This window comes from Epargyreus clarus, unplaced genomic scaffold (genome assembly GCF_041222505.1).
Source record: "Epargyreus clarus isolate Ecla_fem2 unplaced genomic scaffold, WU_Ecla_fem_2.2 ptg000002l, whole genome shotgun sequence".
Lineage (NCBI taxonomy): Eukaryota > Metazoa > Arthropoda > Insecta > Lepidoptera > Hesperiidae > Epargyreus > Epargyreus clarus.
The window spans coordinates 3,687,517-3,710,427 of record NW_027332210.1 but is presented as its reverse complement, the minus strand read 5'-3'; the positions used below and the strand labels follow the sequence as shown (position 1 = coordinate 3,710,427).

Here is a 22,911-nt window from a genome sequence, read left to right as displayed (position 1 = left end):
ATGTGGATGGAACTTCATCCTTCGGCGAGTGGTGCAATGAAGGAAAGGCGACGTAGGCACCAGATCAAACAGTTCCTCAGAACACTCACCATTGTAAAGTCGGTAGAACACGCAGAGGGAACCTATGTCCCTCCGAAGGCTTAAAGGTACTAACAATGTCAAACAAAACAGTCAAATTATTATTAGTCAATGTATAATTTGGAGTTAAACTAAATAATTAAAACAGAAGGTCATATTAACGCACGATGTTGAACGAATAAATGAATTTTGATAACTCTGACCTTTCTAGACGATTCGTACTAGAACCTTGTGTTTAGCATTTATGCGCAAAAGAAACTAATTGGTAGCGTCATTATCTGACGGAGTATTTGGATGTCAACAAAAACATAAATATATCTACATACTCTACCTAAAAGCCCAGAAATGGTAGTATTAGCGCCGGCGAACAAGGCCTGTACCCCGTATATCTTTGAGCGCCGGTCGCAGTTACTGTAGACGCTCGAAGCAGCAACTAAACGCGAAAAATGCGGCGCAGTCACTAAAACACGGGTTATAGCGAGACGAGTCGAGGACTCTAAAGCATATAAAATCTTTGAAGTTTAGTCTCCGATGAAAGACAAAAGGCCAGAGTACTATCTGTTCCCCTGGTGAAAACATTCATGTGAAAACAACAATGATGATTCGGCAATTCAAGGTTAATTTCAGATGATTTGACTGTGGCTATCTCGTACTTAACTTTAATTAGACATCTAAATATATTTTTATCCATACCATACTGCTCTATATCTAATGAGACGAATTAAATTAAAATAAAATAGTGTCAGTAAACAGACAGACAGTAAACAGTTCAAAGAAAACAGATAAGTTAGATCAAAGAGAAAGCGATAAAATTATATAAAAAACGAATTTCTTCAATAGAAACACATTAGATCTAATGGATATTGCAATCGAGGAAGTCGTCAGCGTCATCCAGATAGCCATGTCCTACACCGCATCGCCACTTGCAACACTCAGTTTCATAACTGATGTGTTGGCTATTGTATACAGGGTGAATTTTTCAAACGGGCCTTCAGGGCCAAATCCGAAACTATAAAGAAAAAATGCTGAAAGGAGTTACGAGGCCGATTTTGATAAAAACTAAAACTGCATTATTACTTTTTTTAAATAACTTTTTCCCTAGCCGGGAATCGAACGAGTTCATTGTGAAAAAAATTACACCCTCTATATTATTCCACTATCTGATAGTGTCGCTTATAAGGATCAAAATCTGGGAAGTAATGCTAAGGCACCATGTAATGTAATGAAATGTATAGGCATCATGGCGGCATATATTCATTAAAATAACAAATATTCTCTCTTATGTTATTAAATGTTCCTCTATCAGGTCTTTCCTCTCTGAATTTGAAGGTGGTAGAATCCTGCGACAGTAGTCGCTTACCATCGGGTGGACTGCATGCTCGTCTGTTACTTTTATTTTATAAAAAAGAAGAACAGAAAAATTACGTTTACTCGTACTAATGTTTATCGTGCTTTTTTGTTTTGCAATTCTTTTCAGATTCTACACATCTTTGAAAAATAATCTGGTTTCCTTATGTGATCTTTCGCCGACATAACAGTGAAACTGGCAATCATCCTTAGTATATTTCATAAATCTTTATTCTTCATCGTGTCCTGCCTCTTTCCCCTCAATATCATATTCTTTTTTCTTATTACGTACGATGATTACCTTAAACTGATTTTGTGATTTATTAGGTTCTTTTCATGACTAGCAATCCTTAATAAATCAGCGTGCATCGACATCATGCACTAGATAATATTGAGATTACGGGTTTCGTTATCAGATTTGCGTGTTTTAAATTAAAACATCTTTGTTTTATTCCGGAAGGTTAGTATTCTACATACATTGTTCTTATTTTACTTTAATATTGCTTCCGGAAACCTACAAATTCCTTCTAAACATAATTTATGTTCATATAATTTACTCATAGGCTATTAATCTTTCTTATATCAGCTTTATTATGTAAAGTTAATTATACAATAATTTATCAAGATTTCGCAGAATCTTATACCTCAATGACAAATGTAGACATCTCTGTATGTTGCAATTTTTATGCTAGGTAGAAATAAAAAAACATTTGAACATATTCCTTTAGCCTGTTAAAGCAACTATTGGCCTTGTATCATTCATAAATTATACTTAATTTTAGAAAATTGAGTAAACTAGTATTTGATACTTTTTAGTTTATTAATAGTAGTATTCGTAAATTAATAAAATACTTGTTTTATATTAAAATGTCTGTTGCCTATTCTCACTTATAAACATGTAATTGAAAATTATGTATAAGTGTGATTAGAAAATATTGTTGTTCCATTGTATTCGGCTAAATCAAGATTAAAATATAATCCTTTATGCATGCATGTATTTTTAATATATTTTCTTATTATTCCGCTAATTATCCATATCTTATCTCTATCTAATCTCATATCTACAAAACGCAAATTAATTTTGCAACGACACTTATCCTTATTAACAAGCCTTGAATGTCCGCGCGATGGTAGCGCAACGATACATCACCTCGCAATTCAAACACCTGTCAACGACGAACTGTCATAATTTCTTTCCTATTGTGATCGTCCTATCAGCGCACGAAGCGCGCCATTCGAGGTGCAAATAGCCACATTGATGGCGCACAGCGTACCAGCTCAGTTTCGTTCGGACGGTGCGCGTGGGCCGACGTCGCGCCCCGTCACAAATTCGGCTGACGTTGACGCGATATTATGTAAAAATTCACCTCAGCCTCGTTTTTTAATTCCGTTTCATCCAAGTGCATTTCTAGTACATTCTCTTTTTATACCTGTTCTACTGTTATTAATATAGTGCGCGCCAATTTCGTACGCCTTGTGGTCAGATTTCTTAAGGTAAACGTTGTCTGCTCTCAGATTTTTAACTAAATTGCAGACGGTAATAATTATTAACACTATATCCGGAATAAAACATACTATGTGGTTAATGCTGGCCTGTCGATTTCTCTTTCGCGCACGCGATTCACCGGCTAAACACGTTGGTATTTTAGATGGTTTCGTTCAAGAATATATTTGCTTGCTGAACAAAATCAAAACTTGTTCCATTACGTCGGATCATTGCATATGGAGATTAAATACTTCTTATAACTCGCATAACAGAACACGGTCACGAGCTGTTTGTTTTCATTTTTAATTCATGAGAATGTTCAGTTCTTGTTGGATGCTAATTGTTGACCTAACTGTTTTATGGTATTTTAAGAATTCTTTTATATTTCTATGTCACAAGTCGACGATCCCAATCAAGTAACTGTACGATACGTTAGCGATTACTAACTATTCGCGTGCCTGATTACAATATTTAATATGCTGTTGTATCATGACTGTGTGCCATACATAATAAGTAACCAATTCCAATCGCATGGCAACGCTGAAATTTCTACGCAATGTTTTAAATAACTATATTGTATTTACCTTTATAACTATATTTATGTGTCTTGGTCTGAGAACGATAATGGTTAAAAATTTAGCCTCACATTTTACATTTAGATTTGTTGTCCCAAGCCACTGTTTTTTGAAGTTATATGGAAAATATTTAAGAGACCCATATGTCTGCGAGTTTTCTACAAAATTTTCAACGATGTTACAGCTTCTCGCTAGACCAATGTAGAGGGTTATGGACTCATCTTCTCATATTTTGAAAGATGCCCAGATATTAATGATGATGAAAATTTTATGTTGAACGATTTTACTTTTCGCACTATTACATAAGAGCTCAAAGTGCCCTTGACTTCAATATTCGGCAAGTTCTGGGTCCATTTGGAAATGTCGTAGATCAGGTTTAAAATTCGGTTAATAGTCTTTCATTGCTACAAAGCAATCTAAAATTTGCTATCCTGCAATATTTTAATCAATTTGGCTTAAAGATTACTCTAACTTATTAGCTACATCACCAATGCGTATTATTAGGATGGTTCAACTCGCCTTATTTCTAATATTTGTTATTTTAACATTATAAAATATATTGTCATACATATTTCTTAAACAATGCCCTTAAGGTAATTAGGTTTCAATGTAAATTACGTAGATTGACCTGGCGTAAACTCCAGTACAATAAACTTTTAACTACTGAGAACGCAATTAAGACTGAAAATAAAAATTAACATCCTTTTGAGTTTGCTTTTATAGGTTGCTACCGCTGATATAACTACTTTATTTTCATTGTCCCTTAACTGTAGTTGATATACTTCACATTTATATTTATTAGGCAAACATTTCATTAGGTATTATGTAAATAGGGCCTTCAACATGCTTGCAATTCTTTTGTGGTCGCATACTTTGTCACTGGTATCACGTGGTGGTAAATATCCTTTTGTTGTTTACTCTTTGTCATCACATATTCTCTTTTATTCTCATGCGCTTTGTTATTTGTCAAATAATAAATGTCTGCTCATCGAAGTACAAAGGTTTATGTATATACCTGTCAGCTTTTTGAACTGAATCAAATTCAATCAAATTCAGTCAATATCTTCAAAACTATTGCCATTTGAGTTACATCAAAATTGTACTGTACCATTTTTTTTTAATTGTGCGACATTTATGTGACCAATTTATTCGAATTTCACCTGAACACAAATGACTTGGGATTTATATAGTTATACGTTTCAATTGCAGTAAAGTTTCACTACATGTTGTTTTACAAAAAAAAAATCAAAGTTACCGACAAAATGCATCAAAAATACAACGCATTAAAAACCAATTGATTTATGTCACAGGATTTCAAAATATCACGATATTTTGAAACTCTGATGTATACCTACTGATGCATCCAAACGTTTGTGTCATTGTACGCAAATGAGAGATCGACATAGATAAGTTTTACGCAACTCGAATTTCAATTGGTGTTCAATTGAAAAAATCGTAAAGTTTTAAAGGAAGTTGACTAAAAAGGGGACAGTTATTTCGTGGACGGCCGGGTAAAGAAATACGCGGAACGAATGATAATTGGTTCGTTGGACACACGCCAATATGAAATAAGGGATAAACAAAATATCAACACTATGAAATAACCAACGTCGTTCATGTTTTAGAGATTATCGATAAATAATGACAAAATTTGTTTTTCTTTTCATTTTTTATGATGATCCACTTACCAACTTATCTACTTGTTCTTCTGTCTATATATTTCTCTGCAATTAAAAGTAAAAAAATATTTCCACTTTTGTTTAGTTTTGTCTATTTGGAAATGTCTATTTGTTGTTGGAAATAAAAAAAACCTTAATCAGATTGTATGTCCTACAGTAGATGTACAATTCCATTGCGTTATGTACATCACGTGCTGCCTTCGGACTTTCGACCTATAGGACATGCTCACTAGTTTCTGATAATGTATAAACTACTAAGTTGTTATCATAACTGTTCTCTATTGTGGATTGTGAATCGAAGAAAATCTTTGTCCATTAACACATTTAGAACGAGCTCATGATTTAAATTTAATTAGTGGAATGGGAACTTTTCGATGGGTTCTAATGATTCCATTCAAATCAATTTAATTTTTTTAATAAATCCAAGTTATACATATTTGGATTTATGATTATAGAGAGGAAAATTGACTACATAACATCATATTATTACCACAAAATTTTAGTTGTGTATATATTGCGCAAAATTACGTCGAAATGTGAGCCTACTTTTCGGAGAATCTTTGTAAATAAACATTCAAGTCCTTAATAATCCTCAAATCGCGTTACAGTACAATTTTGTGCTAGTTCAACGTTAATTGTGTATTACTGATTTAATTTAAACAGAGTTAACTTTTGACTTGAAACGTCGTACATTAATTCATCAATAAAAGAATCTACTCTTCGGATTTCAATGAGGACGCAGTGCTCGTTACGTTTGATTCATTTTCATCTTTCTTCGAATTGTAATTTTAGTTTGTGACAGGAAGCTTTGGTGTAAACACCTACTTTTGGTTTCTGTAGTCATACGTGCCGTTAAGAGTCATCATACCTTTTTGGAATTATTTAATCTCGGTACCAAAACTATATTTGTGTATATGTTAACTGCATTTGGTAAAATTCCGTATGTAGTTGTTTAATCGTTACTTGGCTCAAAAATAGAACCTGTTATATCCCTCCATTCTGTATTTACACGTATCTCGTACATCAACATTGTTCAGAAGTAATCTACCTTCTCCTTTATTTCGTCATTGTTTATAGTATATGTTATTGTTTTTATCGCTATAGATAACATGTAATATATTACTCTATTATCAAATTGTTTTGTTACCGCATTACAACTTTCTTTTGACATGTAAGTGTAGTATATTTACATTATCATACTTACCTACTGTTACAAAGTTCTCATGTTCACGTAATGAATGAACTCTGCCCTGTTGAGTGAGTGACTAATGTTTATTAAAATCATGCAGTCTTCAATTACAGAGAGCGTGATATTGCTGATTTTATATGAAATAATCGATACTTTTGGTAATTCATTATTAAATATTTTAATTTTAAATCCGATGGTCTTGATGTATCGACGATATAATTTTGTAGTTATTTAACATGTAGCAGATAAACCATACTTTTAGCATCATTATCATAATGACAAAGTGTTTGGTTAGAATTGAGGAATACACGATCATATTCTTTAGCAATCGTTTTGTTTAAAAATTACGTGTATTTCAATTTTAATTTAAAGTGTCTTAATAGGCACATATTTCCTATCAGATTATAATTGTAATGTTTCAGCTTTATAGTTAAAAAATATTTCTATAATTAACTTGGTTATCTTGCGATATTCGCAAATCAGCCCTTGTACAACATCACAGGCGACCTTTGGTCGGTCGTAGGGCGAAAGTTATCGCGAACCAATTAGGTCGTTGTAGTTATTGTTTTCGTTTCGCGATAACTCACACTGAGTTAGTGCCCGCGTTATCTATCACGCCAGTGCCCATTCGGAGTGAGGAGTCAAACGTTCATGTCTTTGTGATAGAGTAGCTACTGGGTATCGGTCAATTGGATCAGTGTAGCTTCGACAGCGGTCGAGGCAACACCTGCTTCGTGTCGTACGCGGAAGAGAAATCCACAGGCGATGTTTATTAAATTTTAAATCCCTCCAGGGACCATTTTGGAAATAATTGTGGACTGTACGTTGTTAAATAAATTCAAATTGTTCGGTGTTTGAAATTGTTTCAAAATTGATCGGCTAAGTGAATGCTGTAATTGGACTCTTGGAGGCGGTGATGTGAGGGTCGCAGCGAAGATGGACACGATGATGAACGTTTGGACGGTGGTGGAGCACGTGAGGGTGGCCAGCGGTGCCGCTGAACTGGCCATCTTCACCGCCATACTCTACTGGTTCTTTACTTCCAGGTGCGTTGATAAACATAATATTTTGGTTTTTTTTTTAAACTTCTTTTACAAGTCTATAATTTGGAAAACATGACATATTGATGTCTAAAGTTTGAAATTTCGGACTCACATGTTGCAATTTTTTTTTTTTAATTTTATTTTATAATAAAAAAAATGTTTATTTAATTTTAGTTCATTTGGAGTTAATATAGACCTAATTTACACAGTGAAAATATTGCATATAATACTAATTATATTATCTAATCATAAAATTTATAAATCATCAAAATAAATACTAAATGCGCAATAAAATTCTGTTTATCAGGAAGTAACAACAATCATAAATTATTTATAATTAATTATTATTAAAGTGTATTCTCCAACAAATCCATTTTAATTTATATTAGGAATGTTAGTAACAAAACGTAAGAAAATTATATAATTGTTTATCGTACCAAAGTTTTTGTATAAATATGACGCAATTATAATTAGTCGGAAATTTAATTACATATAAGTAGGTAACTAAATCTGCACAAATAATACAATAATTATATAGAAGTAACCGTCTAAAGAAAAAAAATCGGGATTTATTTACCTCTGTGAAAGAGGAATCTCTAAAAATACTAACACATTTCATTAATTGTGTAAAAGTATCAATGTTAAGTTTTAATTTAAAATTCCATTAAAATCTATATAAAGTTTCCATTGAGAATAACGAGAAATGTCTTATTATTTCGGCCACTCTATAAAATCTACCCTTTTTCAAAGTGCCTAATTTCATAAATCGGAGCTCTGCATATGGCCCGAATGACGGACATACCCTTTAATAAATGCAGACTCCCAAGTTTTTATCTGTCTTAATTAGTCATAGTATAATACTGTGAACATCAGCTCATTGCTGAGAACAGATCTGAATACGACGTTTAAGGCTACAGCCCTTACCAGCTATGTTCAGGTTGGTAGACTTCACAAACCTTTGAAAACCTTAAGGAAAACTCTTAGGTTTCACGTTTTCCTTCACCTCGTACTGAAGTTATAATATCATATAATAATAATATCGTTATCACGTTTCTAATACAATGGTTGAATGTAAATTAAATTACCTGTAATTGTTATTGTTTCGAAACGTAAAGAGTTAATCTAATTTTTTGTAATAAAACTTTAGTTTAATTTTATATTCATTTTAATCCATAGATATAATCTCGGTAATCGAAATATCTTTAATTATAATTTTATTTTAAATATTTTTTTCTGTAGTAGATTAGTAAATAATTATAAAGTTTAATATTAATAAATATAATCGGACAAGTGCGAGACGAACTCGAACACTGAGGGTTCCATACCACTAATATTTAACACCATAAATTTTTAAATTGTTGTTTTTAGTATATTTTGTTATCGTTATAATAAATGTTTTGAAATCGAAACTCTTGATCCGATGATGGGGCGACTTTCGCAAATTCGCGGGTGTATAGATATGATATATTTTTTTAAATAATTTAGGCTACTTGTTTAAAATTTAAAATTCGTGCAAGACGGTGCAGCCAAGGCAACGTATGTATGCATGTTTATATGATACGGTATATATACATTGACGACCCACTATCGTACCATAGTACTCATAACATGCCCTCTTTGCAGTAGCATATGCAAATGTGTGTTCGACATAGCGTCGATGATACAACCTACTTACGAGTAAATACCAATAAAACGCGCATTTATGTAAGTGCATGAAGCGTTGGAATCAAACATAAACCTTGAGGTACTTAGGTCATGGTTGAGCAAAATTTAAAAAAAAGCGTGTTAAAAATACACGGGTTTGTCCATTCATAGCAGCGCACTACTCGTATTGTAAGTGCCATCGATACAAATGAGTAAATACCCAGATCCAGAAGAGAAATTGATGTTAACCACTTAGAACCTGGAGTAGCTGGAGATCGAACCCGAAACCATATGTAAGACCAGTATGACGGCTACGTCATGATGATCTAAATCTAAATCTTGTACACTTTAAACAACGTACCAATTGTAGGAATATCAACTCGATCGTTTTAAGTCATTTAGAAGCTAATCAATAACAAACAGACATACCTACATAATTATTTCCATTTGACATACATATTTTCATTATGTGGGGGCACGACAGTGCGCCCGCCAAGTCGCACAGAATATGTTTATCATAACTTTTCAAGTGTTATTGTACAAGCGTTCAAGTAATGCAAGCGTTTGAAAAATGTGTTCCAACTTAGTCTTCAAGCGTTCTAATACTTACGGTTATGTGGTTAATATTATTTTATTAAATCGGAGTAGCTAACGAGCATAGACTGTCTTCTACAATCTTTTTTATTATGTCAATGATGTCACTGATCATACGATTTCAAAAAAAATCATACGACAGAAAATTTTAAAATAAATTAATTTACTTTTAATATTTATATAATTAACTATTGTACTTTATACAATCGGGTCGTTAATAAAAGTTTTAAACTTATAACGAATTAAGTATTTCTTTTGTTCAAAATTTTTGCGCTGTTTTCAATTCGTGTTAAATTTGCCGTGATAAGTTTTTGCCTAGTTAGAATAATTGTTACATAGAGGATGTGAGCATTATCTACTACTTATATCTCAACAAATAAATAAAATGTTAACTGTTTTTCCGTAAACACGAATTAAAATGATAATCAGAACGTTATCAACTAGCGAATTGTAATGATAATAAATATATCAGCTACTTTTAAATATAACTTATGTTACTTCTACAATTTAGATAAATTCAGCGATGCATAATATGTTTCGTTTGGATTGCCCGCAGCATTGCGGGCTAAAGAATAGAAAGACAAACATACATATAGTCGATGAACATTACCGTCTGCAATAACCTTTTTTCGTATTTTCAGATAACCCTTTCATTTCATTCTATTTACATTGCATATAACCATAAAAAAATAATGAATAGTGAGTTATGAAGATCCCTGTCCGTCTCTGATGTCCGAACGCCATATAATTACACAGTGATTAAGGTTTTGTGTGTATTGGCTGAAGTATGACAACAATGTTTATGAACTCACTGATTCGACGCAACACAATCATAAATATCAGGTCACTGAGAAATAAAAATATGAAGACATACATATATGTAAATGCTATGCTTTAGCGTTGTGTCGTTTTTGTTCAATTCAGACTAATATGATCGAGGAATAGAGACATTTTTGTATGTTACAAGCATTCACAATACGAAGTTTTAATATCTTTATTTTTATTCTATGAGTTTTGCTTGTAAGTACCGTCAAAACGTGTCCTATTAAAGTCTTTATTCAGATAAGATCGTGAGGAATAGTGTAATTATGCAAATATATGAAACAAGGCTGTTGTGAAAGGATCATACGGTCATTGTTCATACGATGTGTTAGTGGATTGTGTTTTAGTTTAAACAATGACAGTCGATTGTTATTCCCATACGGTTTTGTAAGCGGCTGATCGATAAGACTCAGGAATAAAGACTTTATTAATTCATCTTTTAATCCACATTCACAGCTACGAAAAAAATGGCGATGGCCATAGGTACTTTGTTTTAATTAATCAAATTATAAAAAATGATGACAGTAGGCATATAAGAAGTTTAGGCGTATTTCATGAAAAAAGACAAAAGAGTGCGTTTATCAAAGTGAACACGCGAAGTGAAACTATTATGAAATAAATAAAAATGTTACATAATGAGACAACACGATACACCGTATCGTATCACATCATACCTAAAAGAAGTAATATATTTAAGGTTACTTTGTTGGTAGCTTTTTCTACAAAACTTGCAACATTTGCTAGCTAACTTCATGGTGTCGATTTTTGTTGTCGGTTGTGTAGAAAATATCACTAATTTTACCTCCCTAAAAGAAGTGTAAGTTCAAAAATATAATCACACTGCATTAGAGGATATCCCTTCAATAGCATCCTTATTTGTACAAAGATCCATGTTCTTCCCATAATATAGGAAAAGGCTCCATACCAATCCATTGCTCCACGGTATGTCGTTTGTATCTATTATACTGATGGATGAATGGATGGATGGAGTAATACTGCACCTGTTCCGTATTATTTGTTATGCCTACATGATATTATAATAATCTTCGTTACTGCGTTTATCTAAGTAGTTCACGAGCACGTTTGTAATATGTGCTTCATCACATTAAACAAAAAAGATAGTGTATTGAATTTGGAATAATTTACATTTCATTCAGTTACATGTGTTTTATTTTTAAAACAAATTAGTTCCCAGTTGTGTTCTATTTGCACATTATTTTTTGTTTACGGGGATGATATTAATCGTTGATATCGGGTTGATCAGAGCGTAATAAATACAACCCCGATTTGATATCTTTATTATGTGGCGGTTTTTGATTCTGATCGACAAATATAATGTTAAGGCACAGTATAAGGATATACAGTAATTTAACTCGGCCCTGACCTTGAATTAGATACCTACGGTTGCGCTGGGCACGGTAACGCGTTAGGGCTGCCTGCCTACAGTTTTTAATTATATCTGCATACTTTACTTTCTTTTTAATTTTTTGATTGTAAATGTTGTATTTTTTTATTTAAACAAATGAATGCTATAGTTAATTATATAGAAAGTGTTGAATGAAAATGCATGTTATGTTTTTTAATATGTATATATTACGTAATAGAAACTATTTTTATAATTGGGTACTTGACAGTTACAACAATAAAATATGAAATATGTTCGACATGATAGCTTATAAATTAACATAAATTATGCAAAATTTAGTTTAATTTTTATTACAATATTAAATAATAATTTTAATTAGAGATGCGCCGAATAGTGGTTTCAGCGAATAACCGAATACCAAATATTATTCGGTTTAACTTTTACCGAACCGGATATTCGGCCGAATTATTCGGTTTACCAATTCATTGTTTTGCCGCGTAAACAGGTTCTAATATTTCTTTTATAGTGTCCATTATTGTCAATTTGCCAGTTACCTGTGTTCATTAAAACTTTGATTTAAGTTGTAAAAAGAAATACTGATTTGAGGTTTAAAATAAATGTTGACTATACTAACTATAGAATCTATACAAATAAATAAAATTTAAGTGTCTGTTTGTAAAGTCAAAATAACAACATTTTACTAAGAGCATATAACATAAAAGGAAAATATAAAATATACGGTATATACGGTACTTATAACGAAAAAAATATTATTTCAAATTTGGTTTGTTCCGGCTAATCTTTAAAATGGCTGTACTAATTTTGATGGGACTTTCACTGGCAATTAGCTGATGTTATAGACAGTAACATAGGCTACATTAATTTTGGAAAAATAATTAGGGATAAGCGCAAAAAAGTTAAATCCCATGAAAACTTTAGAGTATTTACACTTTTAACGCGGGTGAAACCGCGGGGCACAGCTCGTAAGTAATAAATATGTTCTTTTGAGGTTTCAAAATAAATGTTGTTTTTAAAGTTTAATTGCTTTATGTTATTAAATTTGTCATAGGATTTCTTTGACTTAAAATATAACATAAATCTTATATAAGAAGTTTTGTGTTTTAGTCCTGTACCATGTCGTGTATACGCGAAAATAGACATACCTACTCGAACCGAATATATTCGGCACCAAAACCGAATAATTTGGCCGAATACAAATAGCAAAAAAGATGCCGAATACGCCGAAAACCGAATACCAAACGAATATTCGGCGCATCTCTAATTATAATCTATACTCCGATTCATAATTGGGTGTCCAAAATGTAAACAAAGGTTGACCTATCAAGAAAATACCTTTCAAATGGTAGTTTCTTATTTTTGACGATCTTAAAATAATACAACGATAATAAAATATTGATCTAAATAAATTAAGATCAATTTTCATTTTCTAATATTTATATTACCTCATTCACAATAGTCCCTCGGCGGCATATCGCGCGAACAAACGGGTGCCGAAAGGCCGCTAAGCCACGCCCTAAGCCTTTGTAGCGCCGCGCGACGACGAATAAATACGACGCGTGCGTTGTGCAAGCAAGCCCTTCGTTTATCAACAGTTTCGAGTTTTATTTTGCGCGGGAATAATAAAAGTTGTAAATTGGTCGAAAAAATAGTTTTATTCTATTAATTCAGAAGAGGGATAACCTCAAATAACAAGCTCTGACACCTGTCTACTGAACCAAAATTACAACAATCATACGTATTTTTTTTTAAATATCAAATTGTATTAATTAAAAACTAATCTAATTTAGTAGTAGTAGTACCTAGTAGATTAAGTATCTAGTATTAACATAAAAATCATTGTAATTGTCTTACCTTTCGGAGTTTCCAGGCAGTTTAAAAAAATTTATATCTGGATGTGTTATTGACGAATTGAAGCAACCAAAAACAACACAATATAATCTATAACTTTTCTTCGCCATATTATTCTTGAAACAACAAAATATCTTACAAAACCGTCACATCACCCGCTCGTCACCGTGGCACATTCACGAATGTTCGGTGTACCGAGTTAGTACCGGCCCGAGGCGAGTAGGCGTGGCTTGCGTTTCGTGCGTTTGTATGAAGATAAAATACTGTATATTATCCTTATACTGTGGTTAAGGTCTACAATAACCATCAATCAAAAATATTTCCCATATCGTCTCATTTTGTTCGATCTTTCTATTTTACTCTAACAAAATCCCCTATTAAACATTGAATAGAAAGACTTTAAATAACGGACTGTTTTCTTATTCTATTTAGCATTTGGCGACAGTAATTTCACATTAGGTGAACTGCAACTGTTGCAATTTCATTTCAAACAATGGTAAAGGAGAACATATCGTTATATCGACCATTAGCACCTCAATTGTTATCTCACCTAATTACTTGTAATTAGTGAGAGAGTAGCACGATACTCTCACATTCTCCATAGATAAGCAGACACCTGAACAACTGAATCGTTGCTAACAAGATCTAAGTTATTCCAGTAGGAAAAGTACTCGAAAATATTTTCATGGTCGTACATCTTCAGTTATAAATACATTAAGAGGGGCCGTCGCTATAGGTTTTGTTCGAGCGGTTGCTTCTCGTTTGCGGTTCAGTCTATTTCAAGACGACATTAGGAATATGTTCAACGAATGTTCCGTACTCGATAGGTCGTTACATTGATTAGTAATTACCGTTACGTCAAATAATCATCAGTTCGTAAAGTTTATAGCTTCTTGGTGACGGCGCATCACAAATTATATCAAGTTGAGTAGAAAGTTTTAAGTAATATGTATAGTTTGTCTACAGTGTCACCGTCATCACACAGTATTTCTGCATAATACCGGCAATGTCAAATGCTGCTGTTTTCTCTTTTGAGGGTTATGGGGAAAGAGGAACTTATACGTTGGATTTCCAAATTAGTTCCAAAGTAACTTTCGATCTCTGGTAGGTCTTCAATCCTATTCTTTGGACTTGATCACGTATTAACAGATAGACTACATACTCGTTTGCTATTTCATCTGTGATTTCTTGGATGGATGGTTCGTAGTGGCTTTTCAGTTATAAAAATCTAATTAAGGGAATTGTGCAACATACAACAAGAAGTAAATCTAGTGGCGCGTCTTTAATAAGAATTTAAGAAAAGGATAATTTAAGAAAATCAAACACATTGATAGGAGTACAATAATGATTTTGAAGAACGGGCAAGTTCTTCCCCATAATCAGCACAGCTCAACTATATGTTTACAAGTAAAATAGTTATTCAACCTGTAAACGGATACTATCCAACCCAACAGTCATGTCGATGATGCAATATTGACTTAAAATTTAGTGTCATTCCGTGCATGGTGCATAATGTAAGACTAATTTTCGACTAAATATGCAAAATTTGTAACCAGGAAGCCAAGTTCACACATTTTTTATTAAGACATCGTGCGTAAGGGCCGATATAAATGGATTTTGCGCGACATTGAAAACTATTGCGTGTTTGCACCTCGTTCTTTGGACTCGTTTCGCGATCACACTGTGTTCGGAGATGAGAATATTAATAGGGTTGTCAAACAAGTAATCATTGAAGTATACAAAAAAATGTACGTGTACTTATGTAGGCAAGTTATACTTTGACGTATGTAATAAAAAAAAGTGTGACTGGGTCATAAATACTGTTGGTTTTATTTTAATGTATGAGTGTGTTATAAAATATACTGTCGGTATCTACGATACGGTACTATACAATACTACACGACATGTCAAATCAAATCATATTGTCGTATGTGCAAATTTTCCCTCAAATATTTGATTTAGACTACTTTATCATATGATAGGTATATACCTAGGCAGTAGTCACTTAACATTTGGTGGATTGCATGTTCGTTTCTATGTTTACTTAAAAATACTAGTAACAATTATTGCGAGCCCTAGAAATAGACTAACGAACGAAAGCTCAAATTAGCGCCTTTCTGTTATTTTCGTCTGAACAGTTTTAGAGCATTCCTATGTTACTTTTTTGTGGTGTTCGAGGTTTTGCTTGAATTATATTTAGAGATGGGCAAAGAACCCGGTTTAAACCCTGTGCAAGGTTTAAACCCAATAAATACCCGTTTATTTCCTCCCACTGGGTATTTATTTGGGTGTTTATAAAATGAGTTAATAAAATCTACACAAAGCTTTTAAAACAGTTCAAATGTTTATTTAATAGATATACTATAAGTTTTTACTGTATTTCTAATGTTTTTACATTTGTAAATATTACATTTTTAGGGGTTCATCTATTTTTATTACCTTTTTAATTATTATTTGTTTGACGAAACAAATAGCGCACAACTAAAACACATAAATATACCTCTCTTCTAATTCTTACGTAATATCTTAATAATTATAGCTTTAAGAAAAAAAATATAAACATTATTTTATAGAAAATTTTATGTGCTACAACTTTGGTCCAAGGTACTTTTCGATAAAATTTACCGTTTTCGAGAAAAATCCAGAAACCCGAAAATTTTGACGTTTGACCCCGAATTAATGCCGACACACACATCGATGAGGACTTTTGGAACTTTACTTGTGATGGTAAACCCAAGGTCTCTACGGAAATTTAGCTTTATGATATTTGATTACTATTTTTATGTCTAAATTGACCGGACTATAAAAACTCCTCTATCAAAATGTTTCAATGTCATTTTCTGTAAATTAAGTAGAAAAAAGTAAAAAAAAAGTCTTCCCAAAGTTTAATCAGTTATTGTTATTATCTTTGTTATTTTTGGTTTAACGACAAAAAGTTATAGAACTAAAATTATAGATAAATCAATTTGAAACCATAATTGTTCTTACTAAATTTCTGTGCGACAAATAGTTTGCCTGGTAGAGCGTAAAAACGCTTTGTGCCCCTTCTTTCAAGATGGCGGCCGAGGGACAACAGTTGGGACTCCACAAATTAGGATTTAACTGTACACTAAGCCCTTTACACTAATCATTGACATCTATAAAATAAAATTGGGTCTTCGAAAAATGCAACCCAAATGTAACACATCCGAATGGACTATAACAGCGTAGTTAAATGAAATATGGGCTTTTAGAGTGCATATTTAGTGAATTGTTTACAATATTATTTTAAAAATGATATTACACGAAGAAAATAAAAATATGAATGACAATAGTTTACACCCGCTGTTTGGGTGTTTATTTGGGTTTAAACCCTATTTCACCCAAAATACCCGGTTTAAACCCGTATCCACCCATTGGGTTTAAACCCTCTGCCCATCTCTAATTATATTTATTGCCCTTATTATATTTCACTTCTTCTTATTGTATGTTTTTATTTCAATTTACAAAATATAAACATTACTAACTAAATAATAGGTTTAAATAAAAAATAAGTGTTTGTTTGTTCGTTTAGCTAACAACTTCGATATCGATATAGCAATCTGTCAGCCAAGTTCGGCATAAATTAATTTTATTATATGGTATAATTCTCGACGATGACTTGGTAAATATATGTTAAAGTCCATACAAAACCCGTTTCTGTATGTAATGTGTCAACTGACATGACATATTATGGTTACGTTAGCGACCGGTTCCTTAAATAACTGTCAATTTGCGCCCTTAAGCGCTTGCGGACATGTCTATTTAGATCTGACACGAGTACTCCAATCCTTTGTACAAGGGCTTAACCTCGTAACAGTCCGGGTCAATTCGGTCCAATTGATGGGTTAAAAAAGCGACATCCAATGATATCACAATGGCGATTAATCTATTGACTTCGGGACGATGTGCCGATTATGTCGGAAGCGTTCCCGACGTCAATAGATAGATGATTTTGTAACATTAAGTTAAGATTAAAACTACTTCGCAACAAATCGCTACAAATATGTACGATGGCATATATTTAAAAAAAATCAAAATCAAAAATTTTATTTACTTCTCTACAATGTTTTAAAGTTATTGGAGCCCACCTGATAAGCAATGTTACTTAGTTGTGTTAGGTGAGCCCAGCTCTTCGAACATTGTACATAAAAAAACATTGGATACCGCATGATTTAGAATATATACAGTAACAATCCCTTTTTGATACAGAAATAGAAATGCATCTGATGTTAGCATATAGTTCATAGGATGTTAAATGGCTACTGCCGCCCATGGGCATCTGCATTCAACCCCAGATAAGACTAGATTACTACCTAAGGACCTGGAGACTAAGTGGGAACTCCTTGGATTTATCTCTCTTATCACATCCGTTAAATCGGAACAGCAGCGTTTAATGCTGCTGTTATTAGACAAAATAGGTATGGCGGTGTTGCCTCCGGAATCGAACCTTCAAAAAAGTATAGATTCGATACATCTCTCTTATATGTAGTTTACAAAGATTTGTACAGATAAACGCTTTCTACACTCACAACCCCACACTAGGATCCCCTGTGTCGTGGGTGCCATTGACACACACATAGACAAATACACAAACACCCAGACCCAGAAACAGAAATCTAAATTCATCATTTAGATATTAGTCTGGCCGGGGATCGAGCCCGGGACCCTTTGCGCGTCAGACTGGTATGGTGATCGCTCCGCCACGCGGGTCGTCATTTATCTTGTCATGATTTATTAAGACTAATGGTTTACAAAACATCTTTTAACTTGAATTGTCAAAAGCACCTGAAGATGTACGAATCAGTACATACATGTATTAAGGTCGCTAATGAAAAGCATGTATTAATTGTATTCATGGTTTGGTTTGCAAAGTACCTCGACCACCTTAAACAATGGTGTGTGCGGATACAGCGAAAACCAAATACACATTATCGTGCACGGGTGAAGGTCGTGCAGGTCAGAGCTTTGGGATTTTCTCGTGTTTGTCTTGGATCCACTTTGTCTAATGGCTAAATGTGTGAATTCTAATACATTTTTGTGTCAATTGAAATGTCGATTATTCTAACTAACATGAAATAATTTGACGTGTCTCCTATGACCCCTACGATCTTTAGGAGTCATTCAAGTGTTACGTAAGCAGAACTTTAGTAATTTTTAAACCCTCTCCTTCCTCTAAGGAAAAGTAAAAATAATCTTTCCCTTCCCCTATGCTTACGTAAACATTAGAATTAATGCGTACTAAATTTTGCAAAAAGAGATCTGAAATAGAATCAATACGTAATTAGTAATTACCAATCAGACTCCCGGCTCTTATGTCATCAAAAATACGTGAATCAAAAACCCTCTCATTGTCCTTTGTTACTCGTATCTACGTAATACTGGAAAGACTCCTTAAAACTAAAAACTTATCAGGTGGAAATACGTGTCAGCTGACTATCCCTTCAAATGTGTCAAATTCAAAATGTGTGTTTGTTTCAGCCGTGTGGCTGATATGCTGGAGGTGGTGGGGGAGAGGGTGGGGGGGTGGTGCGGCCGCGACTCCAGCACCCTGAGGCGGCCGGTGCGCCCGCGCCGCCGCTACCAGAACGACGTGTATGCCAAAATAGACGCCGAGATAACGGTGAGTTGATCGGAATATTATTTTATAACAGTGAAGTAGCCATAGAGCATGCAGTCCACCTGATTGTCACTGCTGGTACACACTCTGGACATCTGTAACCAACTCCATCTTTATATATATATTTCTTATGTGCGTGTGTATGTCACTGAACTCCTCCTAAACGACTGGACTGATTTTGATGAAATTTGTTGTGTGTGTTTAAGGGGACTTGAGAATGGTTTAGATTCACAATTTAGTCCGTGGGAAAAGGTTTTTGTGCATGAGCCCACGAAGGTTTCTGAGTTGGTAATACTAATTTTTGACAGTGGCGCAAATTTTCAGGTATACGTATGTCATGTTACTTTTATAACTGTTAAAACGCGGGTGAAGCCCCGGGCACTACTAGTATAATATAAATCTGACCACAATAGATTTCTGAGTTGAAACATAAAAGTAAATTTGCCTACCATCCTTTGTTATCCTTCTAAATACAACACGATATTACAAACGCACACATGCCTTAAGCTGCATATAATATATATGTCGGAGAAGGACGGCTCTCATCGACATCATTGATAGAATTTATGGGTTTTGTGGGCGTTGTCTTAGGGTAGATGCAGGCACAAACACAGTAATCACAATATTTATTGTTCTTAACATTTATAACTTCGGATTTACAAAGTAACTATACTATTACTATTACGTTACAAACAAAGGATTTGAGCAGCGGGTTCAAGGTAGTGACTACACGCTCCAAAGCACAACAAATCAATGATCCACCTCGATCACTCACATCAGTTCTTATCCATGTTTCCCCACCGCGCGGCCACATACCTCGACTCCGCTAGAGACCTCTTAAAAGTCTCTACTCTGATTCGACATCTAATACGATAGCAATACAATGACTGTTAATTATAATTTAAAACAATATTCCCTTCGATTGATCAAGTATCAATAACATTACTAAAATACTATAGTAACAGTAAGTCTAGCTATATTAAATAACTTCTATGTTGTATTCGACTCTTCCTCCGACAGGCGTTCTGATTTTAACGTTTGAGACTTTCTTAATCATTAAAATGTTAAGGTCACAAGCCACAACACGACACACAACAACACAAGACGTCACAAGACACACAACAACACAAGACCATTGAAATGTAATTCCCAAGTCAATAAAACATTAAAAGAAGACAAAAACCGTCGAAGAACGTCATTAAGGGTTCAAGTTTGAAGGACACGTGCACCTTCATCTTATTTCCCATAATCAGCGGAATCATTACCCAGTACGCGAAGTGAGCAATTTGTAATTGTTTTTTAGTCGTCGCGGACCGACGGATGTGCGTGTTTAGTACGGTTCCGAGCAAAAAGTATGGCGACGTTGTGTTTATTTTTGGGTGTTGTTTATGTCTGTAGACATAGATCTGTACTTGTATACGATTAGCACTATAACATAAAAAATAATTATATAATATTTCATGTTTCCTTATTTTCAAAGATAAGTAAATGACATAAATGCTTGTTACCTCAAGAATATTTAAGACTCTCTGGTAGAAATTGAAAAACGGTGGGTTGTTCAAATGGAACTGCGTAGGGTATCTCGTTTTGGTATAAACAACACTGTTAATGGTAGGTTTTTGGTGGTGGGAAACGTTGTAGCATAATATTTTCAGATGAAAAGCACTGTTTTATATTTGCTTCCTGTAAGACAACTCCATGATGTCCTGTAAGACACACACGACTTTAAAAGTCCTGGTCAAATTGAATCTTAGAACCTATCATTTGACTGAAATCTTCAAAACCTTATTATTTATGATTTGGTATCGTGCAAGCTACAAAAAATACAACCCTAGAAAATAACAACGTCTACATTTTTTTACCTAAATCGCACTATAATTACGTTGTACAAAAAAAAACAATTTTAAATAAGTATCACTTACATCAACCGCTCATTACGAGATTACCCCACGAAGTTGCCAACGAGGTTGACACGCCACCTCGCCTGTAATTTGACTAAAATAACATCAACAGTAATTATTTCGACACTGCGGTGTTCGCTAGGTTTCGCAATGTGATACAATATAAGCAGATAACAGCCTCTTTCTTGTACCCTATGTCATTGCGATTTGATTCCACGTATCGCAATACATGTGGTTATGTCGTTGTATGTATTGTGAAATGGAGTAGATGTAACGCGTGATACTGTTGTATGTTTGTTCGTAATGATCTGTTTTATTATTATATAGAAGTAGCTCACGAGAGACTTCAAAATACATGCAGGCAATAACCAGTGACTAGGTAGACTTCAAAATCTACCTAGTAAGTGTTTATTGCCTGCAGATGGTAATCAATCCCGGAGATAAAGACTTCTACATAAGGTCGGACACAGATGCGTTGTTACCCTTAGAAGACTAAGTTGGAATTCGGACTCCGGGATCTCCAACGAAACCAAATCCACTTACATGATGCTCGTCTTGGGTTCCGCCCTGACAAGGCTTCATCCCGAGTATGCGGCCACACATACTTTCAACTTTCCCGGGGTTGCTGGACGGTTTTAGCTCCCGCACTTAGCGTTCATCGTCCGCAACAGTCATTGGTCTCTTAGGAAAGGAGATTTTGAGAAGGGGAGGACTTTTACCTCCTTAAAATTGATTACAGATGCGTTACTAAACCTGATGACTGAGTATATATTTTCCTTACAATACTCTTCAAACCAGAAAACTGCAGTTTTTCCCATGGCTGCTATAAAGCAGAAATATATAGGTGTGGCGATGGTGCTACAGTATCAATCCACGAAGGGTTTACCTTTAGTCTTCACACGTCGTTCTAGTTAATAAAAAAAAAGTGATTCTCTTCATTGAAATGCAATAAAATCGATTTCGAATTTTAATTGCACTTGAAATTACAGCCTTTCCTTCCACTTGATAACAGTTTTTATACGCGAAAGCGGTTCTTGATACGGTGATAGTGTGATAAAGGCTGTATTTAGACGTGGTTATAGATAGTTGTATGTTGTGAGAACTTTTCAATTCACTATTGAATCGTATGCGTCATGATCATAGACGTTTTAAAGGTGGTAGAACCCTTTGTGGTTCGACTCCGGCGGCACCACCGCCACACCTATTTCTGCCCAATAACAGCAGTGTTAAGCGCTGCTGTGTTCCGGTTTGAAGGGTGTGGTAAGGGAGACATACTTTTCCGAGGCGTTCCAGCTTAGTCCTCAGGGGTAGCGGCGCATCTGTGGCCGACCTCAGGTAGGTATATCTAATCCTATCTGGGGTTGATTGCAGATGTCCATGGGCGGCAGTAGCCACTTACCATCAGGTGGACTGCATGCTCGTCTGCTACTCCTATATTATAAAAAAAAAAGTTACCAAATGGAAAAGTGCATTCAAAACTGTCTGAGACTATATCAATCAAATAGATCTAATCGGCTATGTTATGACAGCACTTATACCACTATTATAGTAGTTATTTCGTGTATGGCGAAGTCACTAGACGTAATTCTACTCGTAGACAGTCTTGGCAATTTAGCAATTGCTAAAAAAACTTGGCGAAAAATAGGAATTCCAACTTTACTGTTTCCTAAAATTGGTCAA

At 34.1% G+C, this 22,911-nt stretch overlaps 1 protein-coding gene across 1 annotated transcript in view; it reads left to right on the top strand.

Annotated features, from left to right (window-relative positions):
• The first annotated feature begins 2,697 nt into the window (after positions 1–2,697).
• The window catches only part of mino (glycerol-3-phosphate acyltransferase mino), a 61,118-nt gene continuing 40,904 nt past the window's right edge, over positions 2,698–22,911 (top strand). Inside the window, exons 1-3 of the mRNA XM_073078190.1 lie at positions 2,698–2,919; positions 7,148–7,400; positions 19,192–19,333. Of these exons, the coding sequence (XP_072934291.1) occupies positions 7,291–7,400; positions 19,192–19,333 (252 nt within the window). The 5' untranslated portion in view covers positions 2,698–2,919; positions 7,148–7,290. The remainder of the gene's footprint in view (positions 2,920–7,147; positions 7,401–19,191; positions 19,334–22,911) is intronic.